The sequence below is a fragment of the Varanus komodoensis genome, unplaced genomic scaffold, assembly GCF_004798865.1.
Source record: "Varanus komodoensis strain SLA01 unplaced genomic scaffold, ASM479886v1 scaffold15, whole genome shotgun sequence".
NCBI lineage: Eukaryota > Metazoa > Chordata > Lepidosauria > Squamata > Varanidae > Varanus > Varanus komodoensis.
The window spans coordinates 21900574-21915636 of record NW_025335440.1 but is presented as its reverse complement, the minus strand read 5'-3'; the positions used below and the strand labels follow the sequence as shown (position 1 = coordinate 21915636).

At 41.7% G+C, this 15063-nt stretch overlaps 1 protein-coding gene across 5 annotated transcripts in view; it reads right to left on the bottom strand.

Moving 5' to 3' along the window:
* ABI1 (abl interactor 1) overlaps nucleotides 1-15063 on the bottom strand; it is a 104302-nt gene that overhangs the window by 58558 nt on the left and 30681 nt on the right. For all 5 annotated transcript variants that reach the window (XM_044424767.1, XM_044424768.1, XM_044424764.1 and 2 more), the window contains exon 2: nucleotides 4978-5145. In XM_044424767.1, coding sequence (XP_044280702.1) covers nucleotides 4978-5145 — 168 coding nt within the window. The remainder of the gene's footprint in view (nucleotides 1-4977; nucleotides 5146-15063) is intronic.

Sequence of the window (15063 nt, the reverse complement as noted above, 5' to 3'; positions counted from 1 at the left end):
AGCATCCCCACCCAAATTAATGTCCTCTGTGCTAAAAGAAAAAAAAAGAATTTCCCACTCACCAGGAAAGGGACATTTTGGAAATCCCAATCTGGCACTGTCCACTGAGGCAATATTTTAGGGTTAGGAATAATGCCCAGCTTAGGGTTAGGGTTGACGAAAGGATGCTTCCCATGGTGTTGTAATGTGATGAAGCATGTTCACCAAGGCCAGAAAGGATGAGGTGTGCAGAAAAATCACCAGGAAGGGGACATTTTGGAAATCCCAATCCGGCACTGTCCATTGGGGCAGTATTTTAGCATCATTTTTCTTAATCATCCACTAGTCATTAAAGCTCTACTTAAGCTATTACAGTAGTAAATAATGCTTTTCAAGTAATTTCCTCAAAATTATCAATAAATGAAGAATGGTGACTCTCATTCTAAAATAAAACTAGAGAACTGCTGAACATTCAGGAAATTTCTATAAAAAGTTATAAAATAATAATTTCTTGAATCAAGGAATGTCAAAGGAAACTAGTTTTTGAAACAATACATGATAAGCAATTGTTTTCAAATGACTGAGCTGCACAAAACATTAAGAGCAGCACAAGATATTTGCTTTTGTTTCCTGAATTGGTGCCTAGCAATCATTTGCATCAGACAAGACATTGGATGCTCTGTAACTGATGCTATTTCTGGAAGTGCTTCCTGGAGACTTGCTGGTGCCCAGATATCTTCCAGAAGCGTCAAATAGGTTTCCTGCTTCTGCTGGCTTTCTGTGGCCAAGAGCTAGGCCATATAACACAACTCATCTTTTACACATCTGCTCTAAGCCTTCATGATGGATGGGTTATGAATTTAGCTAAACCTTTAAATCACCATGATACTTTTGAGTAATTTCTTGAAGAAGCTCATAATCTGTAGATGAACATCAGTGAGAGAACCATTTGGTGTAGCAGTCAAGAGGGCCAGACTGGGACTCAGGGATCTGGTTTCCCCTCAGCCGTGAAACCCACTGGATGCCTTTGGGTCAGTCACAGATTTCTCAGCCCACCCTACCTCACAAGACTGCTGTTGTCAAGTTAAAAAGAAGAGGGGGATAAGCTTATAAGCTGCCTTGGGTTCCTTGCAAAGGAAGAAAGGTGAGATACAAATCCAATGCAATAATAATATAGTAACCTATTCAATGCAACATATATATAAGCAATTCATGGAACCCTTTTCACACCGATTTGCCTGCTGAGGAACTCCTGTGCCTCTGTCGCAGGACACCCTCCAGAATTCTCTGCAACATGTGGAAGGGTTGTTTCAAGACAGAACTGGGGAGGTCTCTTGATGTGCACTGTGGCTTCCCGTGAGCTGAAAGTGGATGCATGAACACAGCACTCCAGCGGGGCTGCCCTTTTTATCAGCAGTGGGACACATCATGGCGTCCTCGACCCACGTCTTCTGGACCTGAAAGAAGGACCCGAAAAATGGAGTTCTGGAGCTAAAAACCTCAACCAGAAAGGGTTAAGCCACAAAGAATCCAGAGGATACTGAGCAGTTTCTATCATCATTGCTAGCTTCCTGCTTAAAAGACAAGAAAAACAATTGTGCCGCACAGAGAGCCTTTGCACTGTGGTCCTGATCAGGAACTGCACATATATTAGGATATGTCGGGCCTACTTCAGACACATCATTAGATGGCAAGACTCATGAGAAGATGATCGTGTTAGGGATAGCTGGAGAGAGAAGATAAAAAGGAAGACCAAATACAAGATGGACTGAATCCATAAGGGAAGCCACAGCCTTGAACTTGGGAGAGCTGAATGCAGTTGTCATGGACGGGGCTTTCCATCGTAAGTCAGAGAGAACCCGATGGCCCGTAACACGTACATTTCAATCTCCATAAGCATAAGTGTATCACCTATAGCCACAATGACATCAAGCAGCACTCAGAACTGTAACTAAATTAATATCTGAAGCGGTGTGCTTTTGTAAGTTGCAAGAGGCCTTTAAAACCCAAATTGTAGGACAAACTAATATATTAAAAATAAACACTTTAAAAGTAAGTGTTTTAAGTAGGACTTAAGCAGATTTTAATACTGGATGATAATTGTGGAACTTTTAACAGTGCAGCTCAAATACCATTGCACAAAAGCTCTATGCAAAGAGATTGCCAAGCAACAGCGAACAATGTTCTGAGACAACCACAATGGCTCTGCAGAAGCCACAGATTAAGAGAGAAAGGTACCCAGCATGGCGGGGGGGGGGGGGGGGGGGGGGATTGCAGACATTTTTGCTTTGCCAAAGAGAGAGAGAGAGAGGATTTCCAAAATGAACTTAGAAAACAGACTCTGAAATTTCTGTTGCTACAATATTTCAGCATAGTGGCAAAGCAAAGACCAAATGTCTATCTTTAACCTGTTTTCCCACCCAAATAGGTATTTAGTGGTTGACATTAAAACCATTGCACACATAAACACACACAGAGAGAACACATGAATGTACCACCTCTGCACAGGAAAACAAAGAGCTTGATATAAATTGATATTCCGTTTTATAAGCAAATGTAATGAAGGGCTTTATCCTATTAACTTTTTGAAAACTGCACATTGCTTGAGCGAGATACAAAATATTCAAGCTAATTTTATAAACAAGTGTGAAGTGGTTTATAGAACTGAGACTCATTTCTAACAGGCCTAACAACCAAAAGAGCTTCAAATGGTCTCACAAAGTACTCTCAAAATGCTTTACAAAGCACAAATTGTTCACAATCTTTTAGCAAACAGTCCATGTATCAGGTGACTCAATAGCTTTCTGCACAGTAGTGCCTTCAGTTCAAGCCAAGAGCTAAACAGCACCTTTTATACTAGCCCAGATTCCAGTCTATGGCATAATTAGTATTAATAATGAACCACTATGATATAAAATAGGTTTATAAGATTAAGCACAGATTGACAATTTACAGCCACAAACCTGCTGACATCCTACCATTTAAAAAAAAGATGTGCTGGCTGCACTGATTCAAAAATGTGACTAATTCATACACTGGATCAAAGGGCAATTCTGCTTCTTCAGGAAAGACACTACTGGGGGGTGGGGGGACCTTCTTATTCTCCAAATCTTGCACTACCATAGGAATGTTAGGAAGGGAAATGAAGGCCTTTTCACACCATGTACATCTACTTTCCATAATTATCATACTTTTTACTAATAATCTCAGGTTTTTTAAAATCTTTGTTTAAATAGCTTCTTCTAAAAGCAGCATTTAGTTAATATAAAAGGTGTGCATTGGGATTCCAATCTAGAAAACAGCCCAATTTGGCTCAGTTTAGAGGCCATTGCAGGCCCCCTCCAAGTCATAACTCAGAAATCAGAGTATCTCTGCCTCCTGTATCCAATAAATACCTGTAACATTTGGATGAAATTTTTAGGGGCTGTAGTTCCTAAAGTGGGAATTAAAACCATTCGTTGTAGCTAAAAGTCAGAGTTGCAAGTCACAAAGCTACAATCACTCCTCTCCCTCCCTTCTGCATTTTCCTTATAAGAATTGCTTAGGGAGAAATGTATCAATTTCTGGAGACCCATTATGTCTTCAGAGATACATGGATTCTAGTATCTCACAAATCTACTCTTTGCAACCTGGGCAGCCCATTATTTCTCCCTCAGCTTATTTGAAACCTAGATGTTCCTGCGGTTCATTGCATCCAATGGCTGATGAAACTGAAGGAAAGGAAGCTGACCCACCACAAAAAGTAAAGGTTTGTATCCAAAATTAAGAGTCAGTGAGGATTATGCCATTGATAAGAAATAAGAGACTATTTGAAAGAGGATTACACAGTTGACAGCCATATGTAAGCAAATTCCATATCTCTTCACCATTTACAATTTGGCTTCTTTATTTAAGATGTTACACTTACGTCCAGCTACAGTAAAATAATAAAAAAAAAGAGTTGGTATTAGAATCATTAGAAGAGGTATCTGGTTGAAAACCACAGCGACGTGCAAGGATGTTGCTGGGCATTAAGAATATAAGAAGAGCCGCACTGGACTGGTTCTGCGGTCTGTCTGGTTCAGCACTCTGTTTACACAGCGGCAACCAGCTGCCCACGCAATCCCACAAGCAGGATACAAGTGCAACAGCATCCTCCTGCTCAAGGTCTCCAGCCACAGCATCAACTTTCATTTTGTTCACCCTTGAAACCAATCCTGACCTCCCAAACACCTCCCTTAAGCTGACTTTGAGAAATGCAGCAAGCTCATTCATAGACAGCTCAAATACAAACCATATATAAATTCCACCAGAATTAAATCTTTTCTGGCTGGCCAACCTGCCAGATAGTGTGCTGAGACTCCACATAAAGATGAAAATTTAAAGTGCACTTTGAGTAATAAATTGCTACATCTTCATTTACCAATTCAGAAAAGTCAGAAATACATTTCATTTACCTTATCATCAGTTTTAACTTCAGAATTCCTCAGAGCTGTAAGCATAAAGTAATACAAATCCAAGACAGGATTTGCAAAAACTGTCTTGCTTTACCAAAGGGGAAACCTTTGACAAAATTGTTTCACAAACACATGAACCATGTTTATTCAGACAATATGCCAAGTCACTGCTTTACCATTACTTGCATTTGACATGCTATAAGCCAATCTTTGTACAAATGCACTCTTAATCCTTCCCTTGCTTGCTGCCACAACAACTACATCACATCTAAAATGAACAAACCATTGTTTTCACTTGTCCTCCAAACCAGAATGTCAGATCTCAGTGGACCATGATTTGGAATTCTGGTCTGGAGAGGAGGTGCAAGCCATTGCAAACCAAGCTTTGCTACAACAAGAAGAGAATCCTGAGTGTGCGTGATGAAGAGGGCAGATCCAGCCTGACACTTACTCACATGAGGAGAAAATATGGCTCGGCACTGAATGTAAAGTCTTTTACATCTTTAGGCTGCTCAAGAAAAATGCATCTTTAATATTTTAACATCCTCCAAGGGAAGATTACCTGGGAAATATGATTGATTGAGGACTCCATTCTCCGGAGCTGGGATGCTTGGATATCCAGTAGCTGGAGCACATTGTTGGCCAATGCATTGATCTGATAAGCAACACTGGCTAAAGATTGAGTTGTATATGCTTTGGTCTCTTCTAATGCTTTCCTTTTGTCTGGAGCCTGAAAGAGTAGGAAGAAAAAGAAAAAGAGAGATTTATTATTTTTCTCAGTTGAGAGAAAAAGGGTCTTCAAAAAAAAAAAAAAAACCTGGATCACCAAGGCCAACTTATAATTAGTTGCATAGTTAGATAAGGTAGTACTACGAGAAATGTACATCAAGACAGAAAAAGCAGTTATTTGTGAATGGTCTTGTTTAAAACTCTAGGTTGGTGACTCAGCTGAAAGTATCTCATAAGTCACTGGAAGAGCACTTTCACAGCCCTCACATAAAGGTTACTCTGAGATAGGAAAGGAGAGTAGCAGAAGGAAAACTCCAATATTCCTAGAGTATAGCTTCCAGTCTTTTATACCCAGAGCAATTTTTAAAACAAAGGAAATTCATTTCCCAAACCACCCCTCCTACTGTCAGGTATCTCCTTGTCTAGCACTTGCCTAGAAAAAACACACAATTTCATCTGCATTAGCTGGTAATCCCCACAGGAAAGAAGGAAAACCTAATACATACTAGAATTTATTAAAACCATTGAAGAAAAATTTTAAAGGATTCCCTTCCCTATGAAAACCACTACAGCTATTATTTCACAAGTGCAATTCACAGAACACACATCTTCCCATTGTTATTTATGAGTTCTAGTACAAAAAAGTGCCTAGACTCATTGAATTTGTTGCCACAATAAATGGTGACAGTCCCTAGCTTAGATGGCTTTAATGGAGGATTAGGCACATTCATGGAGGATATGTGTAACAATGCCCACTACTCACAATGGTTTTGTACTAACCCCGGGATCAAAGGCAGCATGTCCCTGGAAAAAATGGCCAAGAAGAGCAGAGAAGACTGGTGAGCTCACATCCTGCTCATGGGCTCCCCACAGACATCTGGTTGGCCCAAACCAGGATTTGAACTAGCCAGGCCCTTGATCAAACTAGTAGAGCAATTATACACTGACTAAATTTGTTAGAAGGAGTATGTCATGACTTCTACATAATGACTGGGATCAGACAACACAAATTACCAACACTGAAGGGCTAGTGTGAGGTATCATTGAACTGTGTGTTGTCTGAACCCAGCCAAGATAGCAAACTCTGGTGAACCACCAACAGTTCATAACAGATCATAACAACTAGCAACAAGCCATAGGTTCTCTTTTATGTGTTTCTCGTGCTGGGTTCAGACAAGAGGATGACCCACAATTCAACAACAACCCACCTGAAAACCATGCTCAACTCTTGAGATGGGGTTATTGTGTTGTTGGAATCCAGGCAGTACATCTGTCTCAACCATTCCCCAAACATTAAGAAACCATTCCACAATTGCTTCAGAAGGAAGAACTTCCATACAGTATCTCCCACAAATGAAAGCGTCCTCAATACAAATTCACCACCAGGAACACTTCAGCCTCCAATACATTCAAGGATTATTAATAAATAGATGAATAAATGGAGGCAGCTTGTTCTTGTCCTTCAGAGGCAAGAGAAAAGAGCACCATGGAAGCTTTAATGCCTCACTTAAAAAGCCACCGTCTTGACCTGAGCATGTGGTGGCTGAGGAGGCCACACTAGTGGCCACCACATTACCAAAGAAATGGAGTGGCTCAAGTGAAAGCAGCAGCAGTCACGGTACCAAAGGGTCTGGTGGACGACCACTTGAGGCAGCAGGAGATTGGTGGGAGAGGAGGCGGCAGTGTTAAAAGCTGGATTCTGAGGCCACAAGCCTGGAAATAAGGTGGAAGGAAGGCGAATTGGCAAAATCGCTAGGCAACTCATGGTAGGTTGCACAAAAGCTGTACAAGTTCCCCATGCTGCTCTGACAGGCACTTAACAGCAAAAAATATGTTAAGAGCAGATACATTTGCTGCATTGATCTGCAAGGCTGCTTGAGCCAAAATGCAGAAGATATATGAACTCGAAAATCTATGCAAGACTGCTTGCTAACTTGCAGGTTTTAAGACCTCAAAGCTCACTTCTAGGCTCTTGGAACCAGATCTCCTAATCATGCTTAAACTGACAGTGGGCTGGTTTGCATGATCACTGCAGCCCACTTAGCTCATCTAAGCCACGGTGGATTGTGGCACATGCGAAAGGCACAGGGAGTGGTTGCCATGGCTCATTGTGCCATGAGAATCCAGCAAGGGTTGCCTGTATGAGGGCTGAACAACTCTTGCATAACTCTAAATCAGTTTATAGCTTATTTGAGGGTTGTTTCACCATTACATTGTTTAAACTTCACATAAGCCACCCTTCAGATGAACAGTAAGCCACAACGATCAACCACCATGGGTGGCGGACACTCTTCCCACCCCACCATGGCTGTCGAGATGATGTGCGCTTGCTCAGTGTATCAGTCACAACCAAGGGGTATATCTTCAGGTACAAGCAGAGTTTTGCCCTTCTAGAGAGATCAGTACTGAAACTAACAACTGAGGTAGCATCATCAAGACAGTAATGAAGGAAGCAGAGCCTTTTAGAAAAGCACTTTGGTAGATATAAAGTACCTCTTTCAAAGGAGGAAATATTAGTGTTGGCAAAATGAAATGTGCAAACAGGAAGACTGGTCTCTCGCTACTTAGAGAACAGCACAGTCCTATGCAACCTTTAAAAAAAAAATCAGAGAAGCAAACATAGCCGGGAAGTACAGTGTTCAGCTGGCACTTAAGGCAGGCTTTGTATTTCCTGACTTTGGTTGTGTACAAAGCTAAGCTAAAGCCTTGTATCAGTAACTCCTTCATCTCCATACTTTTGTCTACTATTAAACAGCAGAACATCTAGAAACTGAGACCATAAGATGCAACAAAAAATTTCTCCTATTCATATAGTGGTAAAGAGAGATAGGATGGCATACTTGTAGGTGAGCAGAGCTAGCCATCTCTTCACTCCCATTTCTAGCACCCCAACCCAGGTTTTATTTCGGGGATACGTCTATCAATCTCAGTCTAACACTGTGTCAATTAAAATTTTTACTGGCTGCAAAAGTGCCAACCAAGGAAGGAGGTATCTAGAATGCGGAAAAACTCTAGGCTATGAAGTTGGCATTTTTTTCTGTAATAACCTCCAGCTTTGTCAGTATAAGCCTTTTGGCCTTAGTCACCTCACCAAGAGCACTGTGACACCAGGAAAGTGCATCTAAATAAAGATATCGTCATGCCCTACACCTAACAGTTATCTCCCATGGGGAACATTTATTTTTCATTTAATCCTTTGTCCCTAGAGGCAGGTTTGTAACATGAAAGCTTACTAGTATGGTCTGACTGCAACCTAATTAACTGTCTGCTGAAACATACCTTCAGCACTGCACCAATGAAAATAGGGGCACGTCTATAAAACCTACTCAGAAAACACAATGTTATCAACAGTGCAGGAAGTGCAGGATGAGAGATTACATGCTGGCTCCTCGGGGCACATGGCCATGCAATTCTTTATTTCATTTGTGTACTAGCCAATTGCTGACATTTTCTAAATGGTTTACAACAGTTCATAAAAAAATAAAATTAAATATCATTAAAGGGGCCTTTTTGGGTGAGTGGCCATAGTAGTGATTTAGAAAAGTGCCATGGACACCATAGAAAAAAGCCATTGGGGGTTGCCCTGGCACAAGATGGCTGTCATGGTAGACACAGCCAGGTACAAACTTTAATTTCACACTGGTGACTCTGTTTTCTCCCCACTGAGTTGACCTAGAGGCTTTCTTCAGCCCTCTCTGCAACCCTCTACATGGCAGCTCCAGTCTATCCTCTTCCTCCTTGCACCTTATTACATCGTTCCCAGCCCAGCTCAGGCCCTTCTGCATCTTCTTCCTGCTCCACTGGGTCACCCCCCATTGTCTTCTAGATTCCCTACTGTTTTTGCCTACTGATAAAGCACAGGAGTCAATTTCTGCCTGCCTCCTTCCCTTTTCTCTAATCTTCAGCAGCCCACCATCTTTGCTTCCTAAGGATGTCTCTGGGTGTACATGAGACACAGAGAAAACCAGGGAAATCAAGAAGGCAGGTAGCTGGAGGCCAATGAAGCATTGCTGGCCATCAAATTAAAAAACTAAACAAACAAATTGGATAACTAGAGGAGCAACTTGCAAGCACAAGTGGAGACGTTCACAGGCACCAACTTGCCGCCTCCCATTACACAAACATGCACAGTGGTAGTACACAAAATCTACTGCTTGCCTGAGTGTTTATAGCCCTAAATGACCACTCTCAGTACTGCAGCATTTGTTGATACAGTATAGTTGTTGTCTGGCTTTTTACTGTTTTACTTGAAGTCCAAAACATTTGAGAGGGCTCCAGGTTGAGAGAAGCTGTTTTAAAGCATCAAAAATGGGCAAGGATCCAAGGACAAACAATTCAGGACTGTTCATGGTAAACATGGACAGTTGCTAGAGTTGCTACCTCTGCTTTGGTGCAGAGCTAGTGAGCCATGCTGTCAAAGCTGCATCATCACTTACCCCAATGGAGCACTGTCATCAACTTCCTAATTATCTAGCCCAATCATGGCAGCCCAATGCCTGCCAGATGTGTTGGACTACACCTCCCATCAGAGCCAGCAAGGGATTTGCAGTTCATCAGATTCATTTGTCCAAGTAAGTGACTCAGTTTATTTTGCAGGTTGCGCTTTTAATCAGACTGGCAATGGGACTAATCCATCTAGTCTTAATTGCAGCTTGGGTTTCACCAGAGGCAAAAAATTACATCAGTTATTCAAGACAGAAAAGCTATTAGCCACCAATGGCACATTAACAAACCAGTTCCATGTGAGGACCTACAATATGTCAGAAGGGGGCCTTTACTTAATCTTTACTCTTTTAAACACCCCTGTGAGTAAAACTTGTAACTTTCAAAATGCCCAGAAAAGAGATAAATCTAATTTTCCCCCAAAGGAAGAGAAATAATTGCTTAGGCAGTGTTTTAAGGACTGACTAAAAGGGAAGTGAGGTAATTCTAGGCACTAGAAAATGGCCCACAGAAGGCTCAAAGAGAGAATAAAAACAACTGATATGATCACAATGATGCTTGCTTGGAAATAGTGCTGGAAAGACAATTATAGAGAGAGAACCTTAAAAGGTTAGGCAGTAAGCCTCAGCATGACACTGATGCAGAAGTGACATGGAAAGATACTGCCAAAGTGGAAAGGAAATGGTAATACAGCAAAGACAGTCTATTTTCATTTGGTGAAAGAGAGATCTGAGATTTATTTACACAGGATGCATTTATTATTTAAGTTTTGTAAGCCATCTTTTATGGGGAAACTGCCACGGCAATGTACAATGACATTGTTGCCAATTGCAGCACCCCAAAACACCCCAAAACACCCCAAAAGTAGTTGGCCAGAGGAAGCCCCATAGGTAAAACACCACAGTTATACTGTCCCAGAAGGGAGGGCAGATAAGAACAAAATGAACTTTGTGTAACCCACAGCTAACACGCTAGCCTGACCTCGAATACAGTAATCAAAGGGGCAGTGGAAACTGGTTCTAGCTGCCATGAAAGTTGCAAATGTGCAGGGAGTAAGAACATGGCAAGCCTGTGTGAATCTCGAGCTGATAAGAAATGACATGGGAAATGTCTGGTCCTTGACAGAAGAAAGGACTCTTTCTCCGGCACGGGAGGGGGTGCATACATTGATGTATCAATGAATTAGATGTGTATTAGGTGACCTAACTGGTTACCTAGGGTATAAAACGCATGTACTGGGGTGCAACTTTGGAGACACTGCTTTGGGCGGAATGTCCCCTTTTGTCTCCCTTTATTCTATAGTGCACTAGAATAAAGCTGATTTTGGCTCTAAGTCTCATCTCAGGCTCCTTTTGGCTCGGGTCTGGGTTCCCCCCCGGTTTGCCCTAGCTGTTGACTGGCTGAGTTCAGTAACAACATGAATCAGATTGGGAAGGGTGAGGCATGCAGGCTCATCACTGCATATGGAGTGCTTCACACCAGCAAACGAAAACAAGTTTCTAGCAGTCTCTCCTGCGCTGAGCTATGATTTGTGTTGTGATGGAGTCTTTTCCCATGAAAAAGCACCCTTCCATTCACCTTCCTGACTCCGAGCTTGCAGTTGGAGAGGCTACTGGTTGTGGGCTGAACCTATGAAATGCCATATGTGGCCACAGGCAAGCATCCCCCTCCCTGCAGAAGGGCATGGCCCTGGTGCCCGCCGAAGCTCAGCAAGTGCTAGCAAGAGCCAAGCACTTCCCCAGTGCCATGGAATGGAGACAACTGTTCAGCACCATTGTGTTGCCCTTTCCGAAAGGATACACTGCTACAGTTGCGCATGCACATGACTGTGTAAAAGCCAGTGTGCTGTGATGGCTGAATTGGGGGTGTTGGAATGGGGACGTGGGGGACATGGCTTCAAGTTGCCACTTGACCATGAAGCTCACTGGGCGACTTTGGGCCAGTCACAGACTCTAAGCCTAACTCATCTCACAAACTTGCTGTTGTGAAGATAAATGGAGCTAGGTAAGCAGTCTTGGGTTCAGTGCAAGAGGAAGAAGGCAGGATAAGATAAATGCAAGATGACGATGACACCTGGATGCATGCTTTCTCCTTTCCCTTTCAAGTTTTGCAGAATGACTTACTGTACAGTAAATATTACATGCAGGCTCCATCGTGCTGCATGTTGTTACGGAGCACAACTTTGAAGGGTCATTGGAGGGGTCACGTCCTGTTTAACTAGAGACAAAAGCTAAAACAGATGCCATTTTTATTTAATTCATACCCTGCCAAAAATGGTGCCAATATATCATGCTCCAAGTTTAATAATCCTCACTCCACTTTTCATTACAAGTTGCCAGGGGAGAGGGAAGAAGATCTTGCTTTTTTCCCCCCAGCAGCCACCCTTTCCCATAACATGCAATTCCACCCTAAGATGTGAAGTTGTTAAGCTGAAAGTCCCTGGTTCAAAGCTAGACTCCACCATCATTTACTAAGTGACATTATTCAAGCCACCATTTCCAGGCTTCACACATGAAACATGGGGATAATAATCCTGATTACTAAGAAGACCTTTTTATTTAATCAATATTTTAATATGTATTAATAGTAATTGGATTTTATTGTTTGTATTTTATTAATTACAGCCAGCATGGAATAGTCAATTTATTTGTTTTATTCTGATTTATGTTGTAAGCCATCCAGAGACGCAAGTAATGGACGGCATACAAATTTTATAAATAAATAAATAAGTTGCAGATAGGACATTTTAAGTGTAGATGTACTGACAATAACAGAGAGTAAAGTTTGCACCTTGAAATGTGCTACCCCTGTGTACCAAATAGCTTTCAGACTAAAACTGGCAGGGCGATCAAGTTCAGCTTTGTATGAGGGAATGTTCGAAAATCTGTTAAGACATTTTTCTCCTGCCAAGTTGTCTGATTATTTCCTTAACAAAATTACTGTGTGCTGAATTGTTTTACATTTGTTCTTTTTTTTTTTAACTGTAAGACAGTTTGAAGCCATTGCAGCTGATGAACATATAAATGTCCTGAAGGGTCAGTTCAAGAGGGTGGGGGTTACAGATAAGCTGCTTTCCTCCTATTACCTGCATTTGGTCATTCCTGAATAAACTTGTCAGGTGTCTAAAATACCACTTAGATGAAGATAAGCGCCTTACAGTCAAACTCTACACAAAAGCATAGTTCTGCACTTTAAATACTTGCAAGCCCCTAAAGGTGCACTACAGTTGTTCCTGCTGAAAAGAAATACAGATATCGTGCATTTAGTTCTGCAGATGCGCTTTATAAAGTCCTCTGACCTTTGTATTGGCTGATGAAAAGCCAATTAGAATAATTTAATCAGTTTACAAAGGGCTTAAACAATCTGTCCACATTGCTTTTCTTAGCACAGGATGGGATAACCTGCAAGACTGTGCCAAGGAAGACAATAGTCAACAAACTTCACATTTCAGCAATTCATTTCTGCTGATTCACATCTCTTATTAAGGTTTCTTAGAAACCTGCAGAATCCAATTTACAATTCCCAGCAAAGAATACATTTAACTCTTTCTACATTTGCTGCTCTACCAGCCCATTCATTCTAGAGTGAAGAATTAATCCCCCCCACAGCTTTTAATTTTCCATATGCACCAGTTTGCTGGAATATGACATATGAGTTCCAAGGGTTCAGTGTATATCAGAGCATCACTATTTAAATAAAGTAATTTTTACTAAGTCACTGTAAGGGTATGCAGCCAGTCTGTTTAGATACATGTGCAGCGTCATATTTAGAAACTAGTATCATATTTGGAATCCACAAGCTTAACATCCTTCTAAAATAAAGTCCATGCTACTGTAAAGAAAGCCAGAAAATATAGCAGTGGCATTTCACATAAACCAAAAAGTACATGGACAGTTCCGCATAATTCTTTCTCTAGCCTTTCCCACATCTTTATATGTTTCCCATTTTCTAAGTATGAGACTTATACACTGTCAAATTACTTTTGTTTCCTTGGGAAAACAAGATTGTTCCCATGTATGGGCACCCCTTTATATAAAAACTTAGATGTGAAGATGTTAAGCTGGAATAGTCTTTAGATCTGAACTTAGATCTTTAGATCTGAACTTAGATCTAAAGATCTAAGAAAAAGCATTCATCTAAGGGCAATGAGCAAAATGCTTTCTCTTCTTTCTACTGTAGCTCCTCCCCGTACACTGCCCAGCAAATATGAGACCATCAGTTAAACGCAATCCTCTTCATCCAGGGCTGGATCTCTCTTCCTTCTGGTGTTAGAATGGGGTAGGAAATGCCATCTCCTCCAGAATTAGTCTCTAACTTAAAATAAGAGTCCATTCTAAAATGAGTCTAACAGGCTAGACTCACCTTTGCTTTTCCTCTACAACAGGAATGCAAAGTCTCAAATGCAACCTTCCTGGGGAGTCTCCAAATGGCCACACATTTTCTCCCCAACTGCTAATCTTTTGGTGGCTTCCCAGCTTGTGCAGCCCCCCCCCCCCAATTCTAAAAGGATGAAATGCCTCTTTTAACACTTAGTTGTCAGCGGTAAAAGCTCTATGTGAAATTATGCTGGTAGCTTTGGTGGATTTAGGATACAATAGGAATTGGAAGGGCCTATAAGGCCATAGAGTCCAACCCCATGATCCACTTCCACATGTGGTCACCCATGTGACTTCAGGCCAGTGCTTTTCCAGCTTAGCAAAGGTAAGTTGACATGTTAGCTTGATATATAGCTACACAGGAACAAACAGAAGTATTTGGCCTGCTTAGCTATATTTTGCCTTTTGCATTTCTGTCCCCCATCCTGCCCTTAGCATCTCTGAAAATGAATGTGTTCCTCTGGCTGAAAGAGATTTCCTAGCCCATCCTACAAATCCGGGACAGCAAGGGCATATAATTCCTGTTGGTCCCAGTGTGCTTGCCCAGCCAGATAAATGGACAACAATTGGTTGCTTTTTCTTTCTCTTCTCTTTCTGAGAAGCTTAAGGAGGCAAGGCTAAGGCTGCCTGGCTACTTTCACTTTCCTTCCACCCACCTCTTATTCAGTCTTCATGATAACACTCTGGAGGCTGCCCAGTGCTCCAGTTTCTCTTTCCTTCCAAGAATTAAAGTCTTCAGCTTTTTCAGAGCAATAGCAGGAGGGTAAGAAGTGCTTACCAACATGGCACTGGGGACATCCAACATTTAAGCTGCAATCTCAGCACGCCAATACCTTTGATTGTTGTTAGTTGCAAAGTCGCATCCGACCCATCACAACCCCATGGACAACATTCCTCCAGGCCTCCCTGTCCTCCACCATCCCCCGGAGTCCACTTAAGCTCACACCAACTGCTTCAGTGACTCCATCTAGCGACCTCATCCTCTGCCGTCTCCTTCTTCTTTTGCCGTCAATTGTTCCCAGCATTAGGGTCTTCTCCAGTGAGTCCTTCCTTCTCATTAGGTGGCCAAAGTATTTGAGTTTCATCTTCAGTACACTAAG